Genomic DNA, 17,195 nt, shown 5'->3' with positions numbered 1-17,195 from the left:
TCCTAGGTGTTCCTTTGGGTTCATCGAAGACCAGATATGTTCCTACGGGATCACAAATTGCACGTTCAGGAATGTGCCAGTTTAAGGGTACCACTTTACAATACTCTAATAGGAAGTTAACAGGCACCTAGCGGGACTAATAGTAGGTCCCTTACTGAGTATATTTTTATACTCACTCCTTCTTGTTTTCGCCTTATGTTATTTGTTTAGATTTCAGTATTTATGTATTTTCTTTTTATTTTCTCCTCTTAAAACTAGATAGGGCCTGAGTTAGGATTTGTTTTTTTAAATTTTATTTCTATATGCATTTGTTTATGATTTTAATGATTAAGGTTTTTGTTTTATTTTCTATTTTAATTTAAGAAATCTTATTTTTCTTTTAAGTAGTAATAACCTCGACTTATTATAAAGAGTTGGGTCGTTGCAAATTTTTTAAGCTAAATTTTCATAAATATAACAAACTACTAAAACATTTATGGCCCGTGTAACAAAGCTCATAAAGTTAACCATTTTTTATATATTCCAAGTTTGCCCTTCCGTCTTTCTTCTCCCCTCCGATGCAATTTTTTTCTATCATCTTTCTTCTCCTCTCTGCTGCAATTTCTTTTCATCGACTTTCTTCTTTTTCTCTTCTTTTTTTACGTCATTTAGATTAGGGTAACCAAATATAAAATATCGTGAATAAAGAATCGTTAAAAAAATTGTTTAAATTGAAGTAGTCAAAATCTAAACTATCATGTAAAAAAAAATAAAAGATCGTGTAAATAAACATAAACAATCGTGTACTTTATGAATCTTGAAAATTTTCGTTTAGCCAAAACTAAGCGATCGTGTATCAAATTTTGAAAAAAAGAATCGTTTAGATTTGGAACCATACGGTCGTTTAGATACCAAATTTAAACAATCATGTAATCAAATCTAAACGAATTTGGTACAAGATTGTTTAGATTTGGCCAAATCTTTAGATCATGTATCAAATATATTGATGTAGTTGACAGGACATTTTAGGTATTTTTCATTGTGTGTCTATGGGCTTTTTTTGTTTTCGGAATTCTTCTATAAAATTTGACGACTTTGTTATATTTTTTAAAAAGACTCCAATTTTGTATCCCAAATTTCATTACGCATATCTAAATATCCAGCACCATGATGCTCTGTTTTTGCAAAAATCTACAGCTCTCTTTTTTCGTCCAATTTGATAGCCTTCCCGGTCTAGGTTTTCTTCCAAAAACCCACCAAATTCTTTCTTGTTCAATTATATATCTACAAGTTTTCTGAAGGAAAATTTTGAATTAGTCCACTGGTTTGAGAGAAAAGCATCAATCTTTCCAACATATACACCCAGAATGTGGACAACATACATATTATGTAAATCAACTCTAATTTCATCAAAGCTAGACCAAATTACTTCAAATATTTTAAATAAAACTCAGAACAAGCTCTTAACTAACTAAGCTATGAATTTTAAGCTTCAAACTCTTGAATAGCTCGAAATAAGCTCCAAAATACTCATGCCCTTTTTCATCCCATTTTTGGTGCAGCCTCGTTTTTTCTATAATTTTAACTATTTCCAACTCGATTTAGTACAAGCATCCTTCAACTTGGTTTACCAATATTCAGATCATCCTTTGTCCTTTACGTTTTTAATCATTGTTCTGATTGCAATTCACTCCGATCGGTTAACTGACGGGGTCTTGAGCAATGGCCGGGTATGAGATAAAAATATAGGAGTGGTTATGAGGGAGAGTCAGTGATGGAAGATAAAAGAAATGTCCGGGTGAGAGCAGCAACAGACTTAAGAAGAGATAATATTTTGTTTTATATAATTTTTTAAACAAATTTGAGAAAAACAAATTTTCCTTTTCGTCTCTCTTTTTTCCAAATCGAAATCTTCTGTTACTTCAGCATTATTTCACAATCTCATCAAAAATCCGCATATTGCTTTTCTTCGAATTTCTTTCCAATTCAATTAGCTTCCATATGTCCAGGAAAATGGAAAATAGGTGCGGGTGAGATGGAAAAACTAACTTTTTTTTTTTTTTTTTTTGACCTTGTTCTTTGATTCAACCACCACTATTCATTCTCCATCCATTTTGATCCACCAAGATTTTCTACAGCAATATTCACGTCAATTGGCTTTGGATTGTCTCCTAAATTATCTCCTTATTATTTTTATTTATCATTTCCTTTTATCTCCTCATTATTTTTATTAATAACTTCCTTTTATTATTCAAAAATTACACATAATTTGTTGACTTAAGGTCAAAGTAGTTTTTCTCTGCATATTTAGCTAATTGTTCACCCCAAAATCACTACTCTTTCATTCCCTTCATACTTACATGAAAATGATCTAAAACTTCTTAAACAAATTTTCACCCTTTTGATTTTCCTCACACGGCACATTCTAAATTGTTCGATCTAAAGCCATTTATTTAGCAAATTGTTCGATCTAAGGCCATTTATTTAGCTAATGTTAAACTCCGTCTAAAACTACTCTATCTTTAGACCTTAATGGTAAAATGCATGTTTGATTTAACTTTTCAGATATTTAATTCAAAAATGAGTTTTTTTTAAAAAAATGTTATAACAATCATCCAAAATATAGAAATTTTGGTACATTATTTTAAACTATTTTTACCAAAAGAGTCTGAATAGAAATGATTTTTTGAAAAAAGTATTTTTTTTTCCTCTAGTCAATCCATGTGTTTCAATAGTTGTGAGCAAGTGTATATACCCAAAAAGAATACATGGCCTTGATCTTTTTCTTGTTTCACTTATACTATTGCTTGATTTGTCACCATTATGTAACATACATGACTTAAGCTCTCTTATAGCTCATTAGTAATAATTGGTGTCTTCTTTGAACTTAACCAACACAAAAATATAATGTTATGAAGCACATGACATATCAACGAAGATAAATACTATCTTTATATTTTGAACTATGATAATTAGATGTGATAATTTCTCCTAATGTGATAGCTGCAAAGGAATATATCCTGACCAAATTTACTAGGACACATTTGAAAAGGTAACCTACATACATCTTCACTATTTTTGAAATAAGACCTATTGAAACCTAGGTTTAGTAAAGCTAATACCACTACCATTAATCCAGTATCTGATCATCAAACATGTAGGCTCTTTAAATATGGCTCTCAAATTCGTCTATTCAACCAAGGTTGCGCTGCAACAATTCAGCAAATCGCCTTCTATCTGCAACCGGAAACAATGACTCAGATATGAAAAACTCTCAAAGTTTGAAGTGATAGGGTGAGTTTGAAATGATTTTTGTATTTGATTACATAGTAAGAACTTAGAACCACTTTTAAGACAGCCTGTTGATTATTTCCATTTTTTTTTCCTTTTTCCATTTTCCTAATTTGTATTAGTATTTCTTCTATTAAAGAAACCCTTTTTCTTTTTAAGAGAAATGAGAGAAACTACTTTCTTACACGTGGTACCAAGTAGTGAAACCTAAATACCCTATTTTTCTCAAAAACTAAAAAACCCTACTTTGTACCATCTCCACTGACCTCCGACCATTCTCACCGGTTTTTCAGAGCTCGACGGCCACTTCCGCCATGTCTAACCGCATTCTATCGCTGTCATCGGTCACTGACCTTTACCACCGCCTAATTCTCTTCATTATTATTTGTCTGGTTTTTTTTTCTTTCCAAAACATCTATTTTTTCCTCGGAGTTTGTTTTTTAGCGATATGGCAGACACCAAGCCTACTACCACTGAAGTCCTAGACAACTACACCTTAGCTAATAGTCCCACCGCCCAAATCGCTATCATTCAGCTTGATGGGGATAATGTTCTTTGTTGGTCCCAAAGTGTTCGGATGTTTATTCATGGACAAGGAACAGTTGGTTACATTACTAGAGAAAAAATTGCTTATAGCCCAGCCGATCCTTTGTTTGCCAAGTCAGATGCTGAAACTATATGTGCTACTCTACAGCCAAGGAATTATGGGATAGCGTTACTCAAATGTATTCTGATTTGGACCAATCATAAGTATTTGATTTGACTCTTAAACCGGGTATATTCGACAAGGAGGCACAATATTTTCACTCCCTAAAAAGGATTTGGCAAGACCTAAATCTCTTTGATACATATAAATGCAAGTTTACAGAAGACCAAAAGCACCGTAGGAAAACTGTAGAAGATGGTCGTATTTACAAATTCCTTGCTGGCCTCAATGTTGAGTTTGATGAGGGTTAGAGGTTAGATACTTGAAAGCTACTCTTTTATCAGTTAATGATGTTTTTTCTAAAGTTCGTAGGGAAGAAAGTCGCAAGAATGTTATGATTGTAAAAAAAAAATCTCTTTGATGACCGAAAATAATGCTTTGAAGGCATCTAACCAATCCAACAAGACACATGAAAAATCTTATGTCATGGTGCAATTATTGCAATAAACCTTGATAAACGTGTGAAACTGGTTGGAAACTTCATGGAAAACCTGCAAATTGGAAAAGTTCTAAGCAAGAAGAGAAATTCTCATCAGCATGCCTCTAATGATACTGTTGTGGACAACAACCCATTTAATAGAAAGCAAATTGATCAAGTCCTGCTACTGTTAAAGACCAATTCATCATCTGATAATCAATTCTAGTGTTTCCTTGGCACAATCAAGTAAGTGTTCTCAAGCCCTCTCTTACCTTAACTCCTCTCCATGGATCACAGATACCAGAGCATCGGATCATATGAATAGTCTCACTTGTCTTTTCAAATCATACTCCTGCATATTGCAATTGAAAATTTCGCATTGTCGATGATAGTTTCACTTCTATTACAGGGAAAAGGTTTGACAAAATAACTCAGATTACATTCTGCTTCATGTTCCAAAGTTGGCCTGTAACTTGTTATCTATTACTAAAATTTCTAAGGATGCTAATTGTCGTGAGTTGTCTTTTGTGAATCTCATTGTACTTTTCAAGATCATATTTCAGGTGAGACGATTGGACGTGCTAAGATGATTGGTGGCTTCGATTACTTTGATGAAGTTTCAGTTAGTTATAAAATAACTCAGGGCTTAAGTAGTGTATGTTCTATTAAAGAAACTATTATGCTTTGGCATCATAGATTAGGGCATCCAAATTTATTTTATTTGAAATATTTGTATCCAATTTTATTTAAAGATCTTGATTTCAATTTTTCAATGTGAAAGTCGTACTTTTGCTAAACATCATCGATCCACATATTTGCCCAAATCTTATAAGGCTTCCTCACCTTTTTACTTAATTCATTCTAACATGTGGGGCCGTCTAAAGTTTTGACTCGTAGTGGTAAGCGTTGGTTTGTTACCTTTATAAACAATCATACCTCATAAATCAAACAACTAAGGTTTTGAATTTTAAAACTCCTCTAGATCACTTCAAGGATTTCTTTCCTACTTTTAGGCTATTTTCTGACTTATAAAAGTATTTGGGTGTACTATTTATGTACATACTCCTAACCTTACACTCACTAAACTTGATCCTTGAGCCTTTAAATGCATTTTTGTAGGTTGTCTCTCATAAGAAGGCTTATAAATGTTTTGACCCTCCGACCAAAAAAAATTTGAGAATATGGATGTGTCCTTAGAAAATCAACCTTTTTTAGCCAAAATTCTCTTCAAGGGGAGACATCTATCCCAAAGATAATTTTGGGACACTTCACCTAACCAAAACATCATTGGTTTTGAAATTATGAGTTCTAATCCTTTGATGCCAAGTTTGAAAAATTCTTCTTCAAAGGGGAGAAACACTACAGAAACATGAACTTCGAATCTATACTAGAAGAAACTTGCCTTAAAGTGATCAAGAACAAAAGTTGATCTATCACAAAACTAATCTAATTCTCCAATGGATGACTCTGCAAATCCAGGTAATATACATTCTTCCTCTCATAATTCTACGAGTACTTCTTATAATTTTCCTAGTTCTCCTGCTTAAAATTCCTTACCTAATGTCTCTGGTCTTGAGATTCCAATTGCCCATAGGAAAGTTACACGTCAATGTACCAAATATCTCATTGCAAACTATCTTTCTTATCACAGATTGTCTGACAGTCATAAAACCTTCACATAAAAAATAACCGACTTGTTTGTTCCAAGGAATATACAAGAAGCCCTAAAGACAAGAAAACAGGTGGGTGCAAGTGGGTGTTCACTATAAAATGTAATGTTAATGGTAGTATTGAAAGGTACAAGGCCAGATTGGTCGGCAAGGGATTTATTTAGACATATAGAGTTAGAAACATTTGCTCCAGCTGCTAAAATTAATTCCATCGAAATTTTGCTATCTGTTGCAGTTAATTTTGATTAATCTCTTTATCAATTGGACATTAAGAATACCTTACCCAATGGGGATCTCGAATAAGTGAATTTACGAACTTGCCACCTAGATTTGAGGTAGATCTCGAGATTAACAAAGTGTGCAAGTTAAAGAAATCATTACACGATCTTAAAAAGTCTCTTAGAGACTAGTTTGAACGTTTTGAAAAAATAGTCATGAGCTATGGATTTAGTCAAAGTCAAGCCAATCATACTATATTCTATAAACATATAGGAAATGACAAGGTTATGGTTTTCATAGTTTATGTTGATGATATCATTCTTACAGGCAATGATGAGATAGGAGTGGCTATCGTGAAGAAAAGTTAGCTAATGATTTCCAAATCAAATACCTAGGAACCTTAAAATATTTCCTAGGCATGAAGTTTGCCAGGTCCAAAAGTGGCATTCTTGTCAACCAAAGAAAGTATATTCTTGATCTATTGAAAGAAACAAGTTTACTTGGTTGCAGGGTAGCTGAAACTCCGATTGAGCAGAACTTGTTGGAAGCATCTACTAAAAAGAAATAAAAGAAAAAGAAAAGTACTAGACTTGTGGGGAAACTTATAAATCTCTTTCATACACATCCTAACATTGCATTTGCAATGAGTATGGTAAGTCATTTCATGCATGCTCCTGGACAACCTCACTTTGACGTTTATAGAATCTTAAGATTTTGAAAGGTACTCCAGGAAAAGGCATATTGTTTAAAAAAACATGACTACCTAAATGTCGAAGTGTACACTGATACTGATTGGATAGGTAGCACAACTGATAAAAGATCCACTTTTGGTTACTGCTCCTTTGTTGAAGGAAATCTAGTTACTTGGTGAAGTAACAAACAAAGTGTGGTTGTAAGAAGTAATGCATAAGCAGAATTCAAGGCATTAACCCATGTTATTTGTGAAAGCATGTGGATAAGAAACTCTTGGAAGAATTCAAATTCTCTCAGTAGCTTGCACACATTATTGTGATAACAAAGCAACAATTTTCATTGCCAACAATCCAATCCTTAATGATAGGACGAATCATAATAAGGTTGATAAACACTTCATAAGGATAAGATTGTTCAAGGAATAATATGCATCCTTTGTCTTCCAACAACAGAACAAATCGCAGATGTGTTAGCTAAAGGTCTTCCAAAGTGGCAATTCATTAACTTTATTGACAAGCTGCCGAAGGATGATATCTTCAAACCAGCTTGAGAGGAAGTGTTGATTTCATTGTATTTAAGATATATTTGTGTATTTATTTTTTCCTTATTTGTATTTTCCTAATTTGTATTGGTATTTCTTCTATTAAAGAGAACACTTTTCTTTCTATGAGAAATAAGAGAGCACATTTTTATGCAATGCTTTTATACAAAAACACTTCAAGTGCTTTTCAGTAATATAAATACACACACATACACATACATAAAAGTGATTTAGTCTCAAAATCCAGTTTCAAACTCATTCTTAGGCATCGTCTCATGCAGTTGGAAGAACAGTCAACAAAGTTCACCCTTTCGTCGGCCTTTGTCTGATAGAAAGACAAGCAGGCTGATAGACAAATACAGCTGTTTTCTGGATAATACCTTCATCGACTGGAGGGTTGGGATATTCATGCTAGGGTCCTAACCTTTCCAAAAGATTCTCTTGCATTACTCATGTTAAGCCTTCTTTGTAGTCCTAGGCCCTCTTGACCCCCCCCCCCCCCCCCCCCCCCCCGCCAATCGGGCAGGCCTTACTTTATTTTATTGATAAAATGAAACAAATGGGGTAAAAACCCAAACACCTAAAGTAGCATTAATGCATTCTCGTAGGATTGTCTAAGAACTTGGGCGGTTTACCTCGAAGTTGACACTTCACTTATCCAATTTGAGACTACATGTTCAAGGTTTTCAGGATCTGTTTGCCACGTAAAGGCATTGATGTCTTGTGATAGAAGACATTCTGCTTCACCCCCCATCCTCAAGAGGGAAGGCTGGCATTCTGGCGATTTTATGCATCACTTGGTTTTAAGGAAAGTTTAGTCCCTAGCCAAGTTCAACACCATACTGAGCATGTGTCTGAATACTTGTTCACTCATTAGGCCATTGTTCTTTTGGATTGGACCCCTTTCTTATATCGAAGTTTATACATGTTTGGCTCCTTTCAAGCTAACTTTTGTAGGCGTAGGCCCTTTGTTATTTTCGGCCCATGTTGCTAGCTTATGTTGCCATAAAAGCTTGGTTTTTCAATCATTTTCACTCTGCCAAGGCCCTATTTCAGGTGAACGAAAATGGATCTGCATCATGGTTTCTTCTTAGCAACCTGACTAAATTTCAGGTTATTCAGGAAGAACATGCATGACAATGATAACCTTAGCAGCAGGAGGATATAATTAGTCTAAAGAGTCTTCCTCTATCCTGGCTAGTGGCTAACCAACTTCATCAAAGAACACTACTTCTCATCATGTGCTATAAATTAACAGATAAATGGTTTCTTTTTTTATTTAAAAAAAAAACTAAAACATGCTAGAATTTAAGCCAGCCTTTACTAACCATAACAAGCTTGAAAAAATTACACCACCACAGTTGAGAGGAAAGACTGGATTCCGAAAACAATGAACAGAACCCCACCTGAGAGAGCAACCTGAAAGGGAGAAACAAAATTATGACTTGATTACGTTGTAACAATCTTAACAGTAACTATAGTGTGAAAAGAAGAGCTAATCAAATGTTTACTATTTTTTCAGATATTTGTGATGCCAAGCTCCTTCCGCCAAGAACTGCAGCAGTTGTACACAATGCCTGACCCCTGAAAGAAAACTATAAATGACATTCCAAATGGGAAAGCAGGTAGGCAACTGTGCTTTTGTCCATTCACATCCAGAAAGATTATCATCACTACAATATACAAGTAGGTTCCTACTGAGACCTATTACTTTCAGTAAGCAATAAGCCTTTCATTTTTGCTATATAACAAAATTTGAGGTTAAAAACAGCTTGTCAATCAACTTTAAAGATTTTGTCATTTGACGCACAAAATTAGAGGATTACATTGAAGAACACAATTATGATAGCCTAACTATTGAGGTTGACGTACATTGAGATAACAAAACTAATATTGCTGATGATTCGTTGACCATTATAGTTTCAAATAATTGCTACAGCCCAAAAAGTCCCACGTGAGTGTTAACATTCTCACAAAAGGAGTCAACATCAACTGGCAATGATTAAACCTTACTTGTCTCTTTCTTGTTTTTCTAAACAAGAATCAATATTAAACCTTTCCATCTATATACAAGTGGGAGATTGCCATGATTGAATAAACTACTATGGGTCGCAGTTATCCCAGAACCTAGTCTTCCTACAAGTGCAACCAATCACCCTCGAGGGGAAAATTAGTCACATCACAGGTCAATTAGATGGTTCAGATACCAGAACTTTCTAAGAATCTTTCTTACAATAATGCAAAATTTATTGTAGGCAATGGTGGGGTGTAGGCGCTTTGGTTCGGCTCGGTTTGAGTGTCAAACCAGAACCGAACCACCAATCTTATTAAGACTTCGAAGAAACCAAGTCAACCAATTGTATGTTATGACCAAACCAGTCAAACGAATAGCTGATGGCTTGGTCGGTTCGGTCAAACCAATTAATACATTATGTGAACAAGGTGTGAGAATGGGTAGAGGACAGAAATTTAATATAAATAAAAATACTAATGCATTGGCTTCGCTCGAATTCATGACCTCACTTTGCAACACTTGCTCATACACCAACTCAACCACCTGCATATTCTTGAGAAAATACTACAGACATTAAAATTTAATATATAAGAATAAGTGGCCAGTTCAGTTTAATTTCATTTCTTCTTTGCCAAAACCGAACCCGACAATAACTTTTTGTTTTTTAATTCTCAAACCGAAACTGCCAAATCAACTGGTGCCAACCCGACCTGACAAGTGGTTAAGCAGTTTTCTCGAATTCTCAGTTTTTCTTGCACCCGTAGGCAATAGGGCTCCAACATGCACTCATACAAAATGAATTCCATAGATTAAGGCAAAACACACTCTGTACTCAAAGGACAAAGTAGAATCTCTATCGGGAAAAGAATGCAAAGGAAATTTGTCTATTGAAGAAAAAAATATATCAAAAAGGAACAGCCTCATGCACAAAGAATCAATCTGAAATAGAAGGGATAAGTTGGTAGGCACAACTTACAATATTCCACCAAGAACAACACCTAGTGGGTTTTCATCTGCAGCTAAACCAATCGTTGCTAGCTGATAAAGTTTCTCAAATATCAGAACTATAGGAGTGAAACAAAATCGTAAGTTAGATAGAAATGGTCATTCTCAATTTTGATACTAACCTGACTCTTGTCACCCCATTCACCAAAAAAGGTAATGGAAAATGCCTACAAAAACTCCAGGGAAAAGATTGTGAGTTAACTAATCTTACGACTAACATTACATTTACCTGAATTATTATAGGATACAAAGTATAACCTTCAAATATATTGGTGACAAGAATTGCAAGAGAATTGAGCGATTGTGCTTCTTCACATCATCATCATCCTGTCGTAAGTGTTAAACTTTACTTTATGATTCCAAATTACCATGTAACTACCATACATATCTGCATTTTCAAATGGATATAAAGGAGAGGAGAAATACTCCAGCTTCTCCTTACTTCTGTAGCAAAGACTTCAACCAGTTCTATCCCATTAAAAAAATGATAAGAATAATAATCAATTTATAGAGGAAGAGATTTTTGAAGGAATAAATATATCAATGATCTGCAAGCTGGATTCTAAACTCTCAATTGCCCTGCTCTTAAATAATTAATACATGTTTATTTTAAATCATAACATAAAATGCTATTATGGTTCCCACACCAAGCTAGACACAAAGTAACAGAGATAGCCTGTGAAAGCAAAGGGCATGCATCATCAAATGAATTAAAAAATCATAAGCAAAGTTACTTCCTGAAAAGGTTGGTTAACATCATACATTTAAAATCCCTCCCAAGTCCCAAATCGTTTAGAGTTGTTAAGTAAAATTTCTCGAATTCTTTCTATAACAAAATTGGAATCAGAACTTTTTCCAATGACTATTGAATGACAGTTTTACGAGGGATAAGAAGATGTATAATCTCTTTCTGATAGTACAATATACCTTATTTCCATCTTTGGAACCTTTTTTGTTAGCCTTAAAATCAGCATCCTGAGCACAAGAGACAGCTGAGTTAAAAAATAGATTCCCATCTAAGTGCATGCAGTGCAGAAGGGACTTAGAAATAAAAAACTAACCAATTTAGCTTCAACTTCAGCCAGTTCTTCCGATTCCCTGCCAATAAAATATAACAAAAAATGTCGAATAATATGGTTATTACGTGCAGCTAGAAAATTAAATTAATATCCACAAAAGAAAATAAAAAATAACAAGGAATCATTACCCTTCATCATGAAATGCATCCCATAAAGACCACAACCCAAAACCAAGGAACAAAAGAGTTGTGATATGATGTGCCCACTTACGTGAAATCTGCATAAAGTAGAGTACATTACAATGCAAAGAATAATATAACTGGAGAAGAATATGACCATGGAGGAATCAAAAGTGATTGCTTAAGCAACTTGGCTGAACAATAAGGATAGTAACTAAATTACAAAGGATGATATCAAAGGTCAAGGAAGGACTTTACCATTTCAAGTTTCAAAGTCTCAATTTGTTTGTAAAAAAGAAATTAATTCAGATGAAATGGTTTAGCACTCCAGTTTAACAATACAACATAAAGTATCAAGACCTGATTTCCTAATTGCATTCATCTAAAACTACTTCCCTTCAGAAATGAGGCGAAAATAAAGATTAAGTGACCTGTAATTTCTTTAAAACGTGTCTTATGATTGCTTAATTAACAATCAATCAATTAGACTTCAATCCGGAAAAAAAAAAAAAAAAAAAAAAGAAAAAAAAAAAAAAGAAAGAAAGAAAGAAAGAAAGAAAGAAAGGAAAACAAAAGCAGCAACTAAATTTTCCCATGAAAGAAACACTCAAGAGGTCCGTTTACTGTATGATGTAGTGGCACAAATCTGATCCATGGGAAGAAGAAAGCAAAAGTAAAGCAAATTGCAAGCATAGATTTATTGGTTTAACTTCAACATTACAGACCTACTACCTTGCATCCCAAAGTATTAAGCACAACAATCAAATAGCATATGAAGAATTAGCATCTACAACACATGCATACAAAAAGTGTGCTTAAATTTTTTACTTGTCCCAGCCCTACCAGATAGAAAATAAACAAGCCAAGTATGAGGTATTCAATTCTAGGGATCAATTTTCTTACCAAATTCGGTGCAGCCCAGCCAACCAGAACAGAAAGAGCGGTCATCACCTTAAAAACAGCAAAACAACTGAGTAAGGTAAGTTAAGAGGCATTGGCATAGACCGTGAAAGTAGTGATGGCACATGCAATGAAAAAAGAAAGGTAACTTTTGACAAACATACTTACAATCAAAGCTGTCATACAACCAGATAAGACAAGTCTCCTTGGATGCCGCATTGCCATAATCTTTAAACAGAGGATTAAGACATGAGAAAGAGAATAGCTAACATATTTATGCAGAAAAAAAGGAAAGAGGAAAGAGACAAAGAGAGAAAAATCGCTGTTACACCTCCCAGAAAACTATTGGGATAACAATATTCATTCCAAAAGTTGAGAGATAATAAATAAGAAAAAATTGCACTAAAAATGACAGCACTTTCTTAGTTGAAGTAGACAGGTTTCGGCAGTTCAATATCATCAAGGCCTAAGATACAAGGACCCTTCTCTAAAACAAACCATATGATGCTAAATGTTATCCATGATAACTTCCAATCACCTAGGCTTTTCACATAAAAAAACAGATAAAACCAAATATGTTATTCCAAATTCATCATTCCATGACATCACCATAGCAAATCAAACTTCAGTCCCTGCATACAAAAATCTGTTCTACATATTTAAATTTAAGTGCAATAACAGCAGTTCGAGTTCCTACTACTTCCAGTTTTTCTGAGCTGAAATGCATCAACCTTCACAATGAGTTTCCTTACTTAATGATGCATATTAGTATTAGAGTATTGGGTTATGCATCTGTGTATAAGCATCGATCCTTACTTTCAGTAGTTCTTATATAATTATTAAATGTTAAAAAGTTACATTAACCTTTTTGTAAAACAAGAATTGATAAAAGAAAACTGCGTTATTCCCATGTCCATATCCAATACATGAACGAATGTATCGGTCCAAAAAGAAATTTGGAGCAACTTGATGAAAGTGGGGAGACAGACAGCGACAGGAACAGAAATCCTTTCCGGGGGAAGCGGGGAAGAAACGTCATTCAGTAGGAGCAAAAGATCCGTATCGCAAAACTACTAAAATTCATCTTGGATTTTACGCGTCATATATCAGGAAGGAATTATAAGATCCTTAATAACAGAACTTATGCTTTAAAAAAAGAAAAATGGGAAAGGAAGAGGTCTGCACCCGCACTGACAAGCGATAAGCCGTTAACTACAAAACGTGATACCGAAGCAAACTTTAAGAACCACAAAAGTCAACTTCGGGATGAAAACGCATTGCTTATACTAGAAGACGGCAGAAAGAAATGAATGGAAAGAAAGAAGAAAAACAGAAATCCAGCACAAGTATGGACTAACCGCAGCGGCGAAGAATGTTTTATCGCCGATCTCGGAGAGCACAGTCATGGCAAGGGACTTGGTAAAACCCTATGAAAGGAAAGGAAGAAAGAAACATGAAATTAAATCGGAAGAGAATGAAGGGAAGAAAGAAAAAGAGAAGGAAAAAAACCTGAATGACGGAGGAGGCCATGGAGTGGGAAGAGGAAGGATGAATTGAAGAAAAGAAGCGGTTGGAGAGGATAGAGAGGAGCGTCAGAGGAAGGATTCTCCGAGGGGCTCCGAGACCCCGGAAATTGAATGAAATGTGTGACTCAGTGAGTCGCTCGGCTCGTTAAGGTCGGAATGGACGGAGTAGAGGAAGAAGAAGGGCGTGTGGTGTGGAGAGAGGATCCAAGTTTGATGCCTTTTTTCTTTTCTTTTCTTTTTTTTTTTTTTTTTTTTTTTTTTTTCTCTTCAGATTTTGATAATGAAAAGTGATTAATGGTTGAGTTTGCGTTTGACTACAGCTTATATTCTTATTATTTTATTTTACAATTTTATCTATACATTTTATATTTTGTTTTTTACTTTTATCTTTTAAATGGTTAACATTTTACTCTTCCCATCTCCATTTTCCACTTCATATTCTTTTTTATATATACATTCCAATTTAAATTATGTTAATTTAAATAAAATGTGAAAATATTTACGCCATCCTTGAAAAGTGTGTCTAAGAAGTCATCATGTTTTCCTAAATTTTCTTACTCCCACGTTTTCTTATTCACTACCTTTCTTCATTTTTTTCTTTCTGAATTTCTTTCGTGGTGATCTGTTATCTTTTTTTCTTTTTTCAATACCGATCGTCTGTAATAAAATTTAAAGATCACTGTATATCTCAAATATATAAGAAATATATTTAAATGATTGTTTACGAAATCTAAACGATATTAATATCTAAACAATTAATCATTTATCCTAAATAGATAGAGATAGAACATTACCAAACGTCTATCTTTAATGTTAAATACCATTTTCGTCTATATACTTTAACAGTTATTGGATTTTGGTCTCTACACTTATTGTTCAATTTTGGAATTTGGTCTTTGTTCAATTTTGGTTCTTATATCTTTTATTGTTTAATTTCAGTTCATGTATTTCTAATAGATCTTGAATTTAGTAGTTACAACTATACCATTGATTTAAAAAAGAAATATTTTTTTGTATCGGTTACTTATAAATTTTTAAAATATATTCGTATATATATAGTTTTTTTTTTTTTTTTCTGAAACTAAATATTATTATTGTATAGAAAGAGTGATTTAAAATAGTATTCTAAAGTTGTTTTAGTTTATAAACACCTATTTTCTTTTTTCGAAATATATATAAACAACTCAATGCGTTGGGTTAGTGACTTCCACGGAGTGACTGCGGAAGCTATTTCTAGTTCTGCACAGGACACTTTTCCCACCTACCAAACTTTTGCATCTTTGTGAGCTATTTATTTCTTTCTAAAATAAAATAAAATTTCAACCATTTTCCTATTTTTTAATATAAATTTGCTAGAATGTTAAAAGAAAATTTAGACTTAAAAGCAATGTGGTGATGATGGATGAAAATGAAATGTAATACCACCACACAAGTACAATACTTAAACCTTTGGTCACCCATTCCAATATTCTTATGAATTTATACTGCAATAAACACATGCTCCTAATTCGGAAGTTAAAGTATGAATTCTAGCTAGGTTTTGAATATATGTGAGAGTAGTAAAATTTGATTGTTGTTCAAATTGTATACTGTTCTTTTTTTCCTAGGATACATTCATTCTCACTTTTGCTCCCAATAAGTTTACTTTTGAGAAATGTTTGACGTTTTGTTTTGCTTTTTCTTTAGAATTTTAGAATTTTTTTGTGTTAGATTAAAAGGTAAATGTTAATTTAAATCGAAGGTAAATATTTGATCCTTATCTAAATCTTAGTTTAATTTGATAAATTCAAAATTGTTGTTGGGTGAAATTTTGATACACCTACCACATTTAGGACTAGAAAATTGATATCTTCTATTAGAAAATCATCGATATATATATTAGGATTTTGTTAAATTTTGATAAGGATCTTACACCGAATACATTTTAGTCCAGCACATTGTTGCAACAAAATATAACAAACAAATCAATTAACTTAATAACAAAATATAATTCGTATAGAGTTAAAGACACACAAAGATTGATAACCGACTTTGGAACAACATTACCTATTCTAGGGGGTTGTATGAACAATGCAAAGAAACTTCACTAAAAAAAAGAGTTATGTTATTGCATGAATGACTCAAGTAATAGACTCCATTTACAACAACTCACATTAAGGACTGGGCTATAGTTTCAAGTTAAACTTTTCTTAAGTATGAAATCCTCTCATTTCCACACTCAAGTTTGTTTCATGTGTTTTAATGAAATTCCTTAAATACAATGTCAAATGTCCATCATGAGTTCTCACTTACTCTATCTGAAGTGATTTATAACATTCATACCAATTCAACCAGTTAATCAACTAGAAAATTTATGAAGTTTAATGATAATACTTAGCCTCCGTTTGGCGCGTTTGGGAGAAGAAAATGAAAAGAAAGGATAATCCCCATTATTTCTTTTTAATCCTTCTCTTTTTTCCTCTCAATCCCCCTTATTTCTTATTATTCTTTCTCTTTCTTTTTCTTCTTCAAAAGATGTGATATTATTATTATCTTAAATTAAGAAATTTATTATTGTTATTTTAAATTAAGAAATTTATTATCATTATTGTTATTTATTAATATTTTTATTATTTTAATACTATATTTCAAAATAGAGTTGTACAATATAATTGATGTTTGTCGCTTAATTGCATTCAAAAAGAAAAACATTTGTTTCCTATATTTCATTTCGTTTCAATGCTATTACATTGGTCATCGTTTTTTTAAATCGATTGTTAACGATATGTAGTTTTTCGATATTGTACTTACAACATCAATTTAAAGAAAATACATGTAATTTCTTTCGCACGTAACGCACCAATTAATTTTTTGGCACGGAAAACTTGCGTACAAAACATTTAAAATTAACATCGTATTTACAAAAGCTAATAAAATATGTTTTCCAATAAAAATTCAAATTTTAGGTAAATAAAATATGAATATTTGTATATTGGATTTACAATACAAATTAAAAAATACATTTGTACGAATTAAAAAAATATTAAACTTTTTAA

At 33.1% G+C, this 17,195-nt stretch overlaps 1 protein-coding gene across 4 annotated transcripts; it reads right to left on the bottom strand.

Moving 5' to 3' along the window:
- Positions 1 to 2,906: 2,906 nt before the first annotated feature.
- Positions 2,907 to 14,451, bottom strand: LOC103488602 (GDT1-like protein 4). 4 transcript variants are annotated; one of them, XR_001762533.2, is made up of 13 exons: positions 14,144 to 14,449; positions 13,993 to 14,061; positions 12,803 to 12,862; positions 12,638 to 12,685; positions 11,744 to 11,832; positions 11,598 to 11,634; positions 11,464 to 11,511; positions 10,795 to 10,863; positions 10,659 to 10,703; positions 10,508 to 10,569; positions 9,029 to 9,112; positions 8,846 to 8,936; positions 2,907 to 3,216 (listed from the first exon to the last, which is right to left on the bottom strand). XR_001762533.2 is itself a non-coding variant. In XM_008447421.3 (13 exons), the coding sequence occupies exons 1-12, from the start codon at positions 14,162 to 14,164 to the stop codon at positions 8,865 to 8,867; spliced, it is 693 nt and encodes a 230-aa protein (XP_008445643.2). In that variant the 5' UTR covers positions 14,165 to 14,451; the 3' UTR covers positions 2,907 to 3,216; positions 8,846 to 8,864. The 4 variants fall into 4 exon arrangements, 3 of the variants coding, with proteins under 3 accessions (XP_008445643.2, XP_050938547.1, XP_050938548.1); XM_008447421.3 differs by having other exon boundaries at positions 9,029 to 9,101; positions 14,144 to 14,451; XM_051082590.1 differs by lacking the exons at positions 13,993 to 14,061; positions 14,144 to 14,449 and adding an exon at positions 13,332 to 13,396 and having other exon boundaries at positions 9,029 to 9,101.
- Positions 14,452 to 17,195: the final 2,744 nt, after the last annotated feature.

This window comes from Cucumis melo, chromosome 3 (genome assembly GCF_025177605.1).
Source record: "Cucumis melo cultivar AY chromosome 3, USDA_Cmelo_AY_1.0, whole genome shotgun sequence".
In the NCBI taxonomy this organism is placed as follows: Eukaryota; Viridiplantae; Streptophyta; class Magnoliopsida; order Cucurbitales; family Cucurbitaceae; genus Cucumis; species Cucumis melo.
Note: the sequence above shows the minus strand (reverse complement) of the source record. Positions and strands in the feature narration are given on the sequence as shown.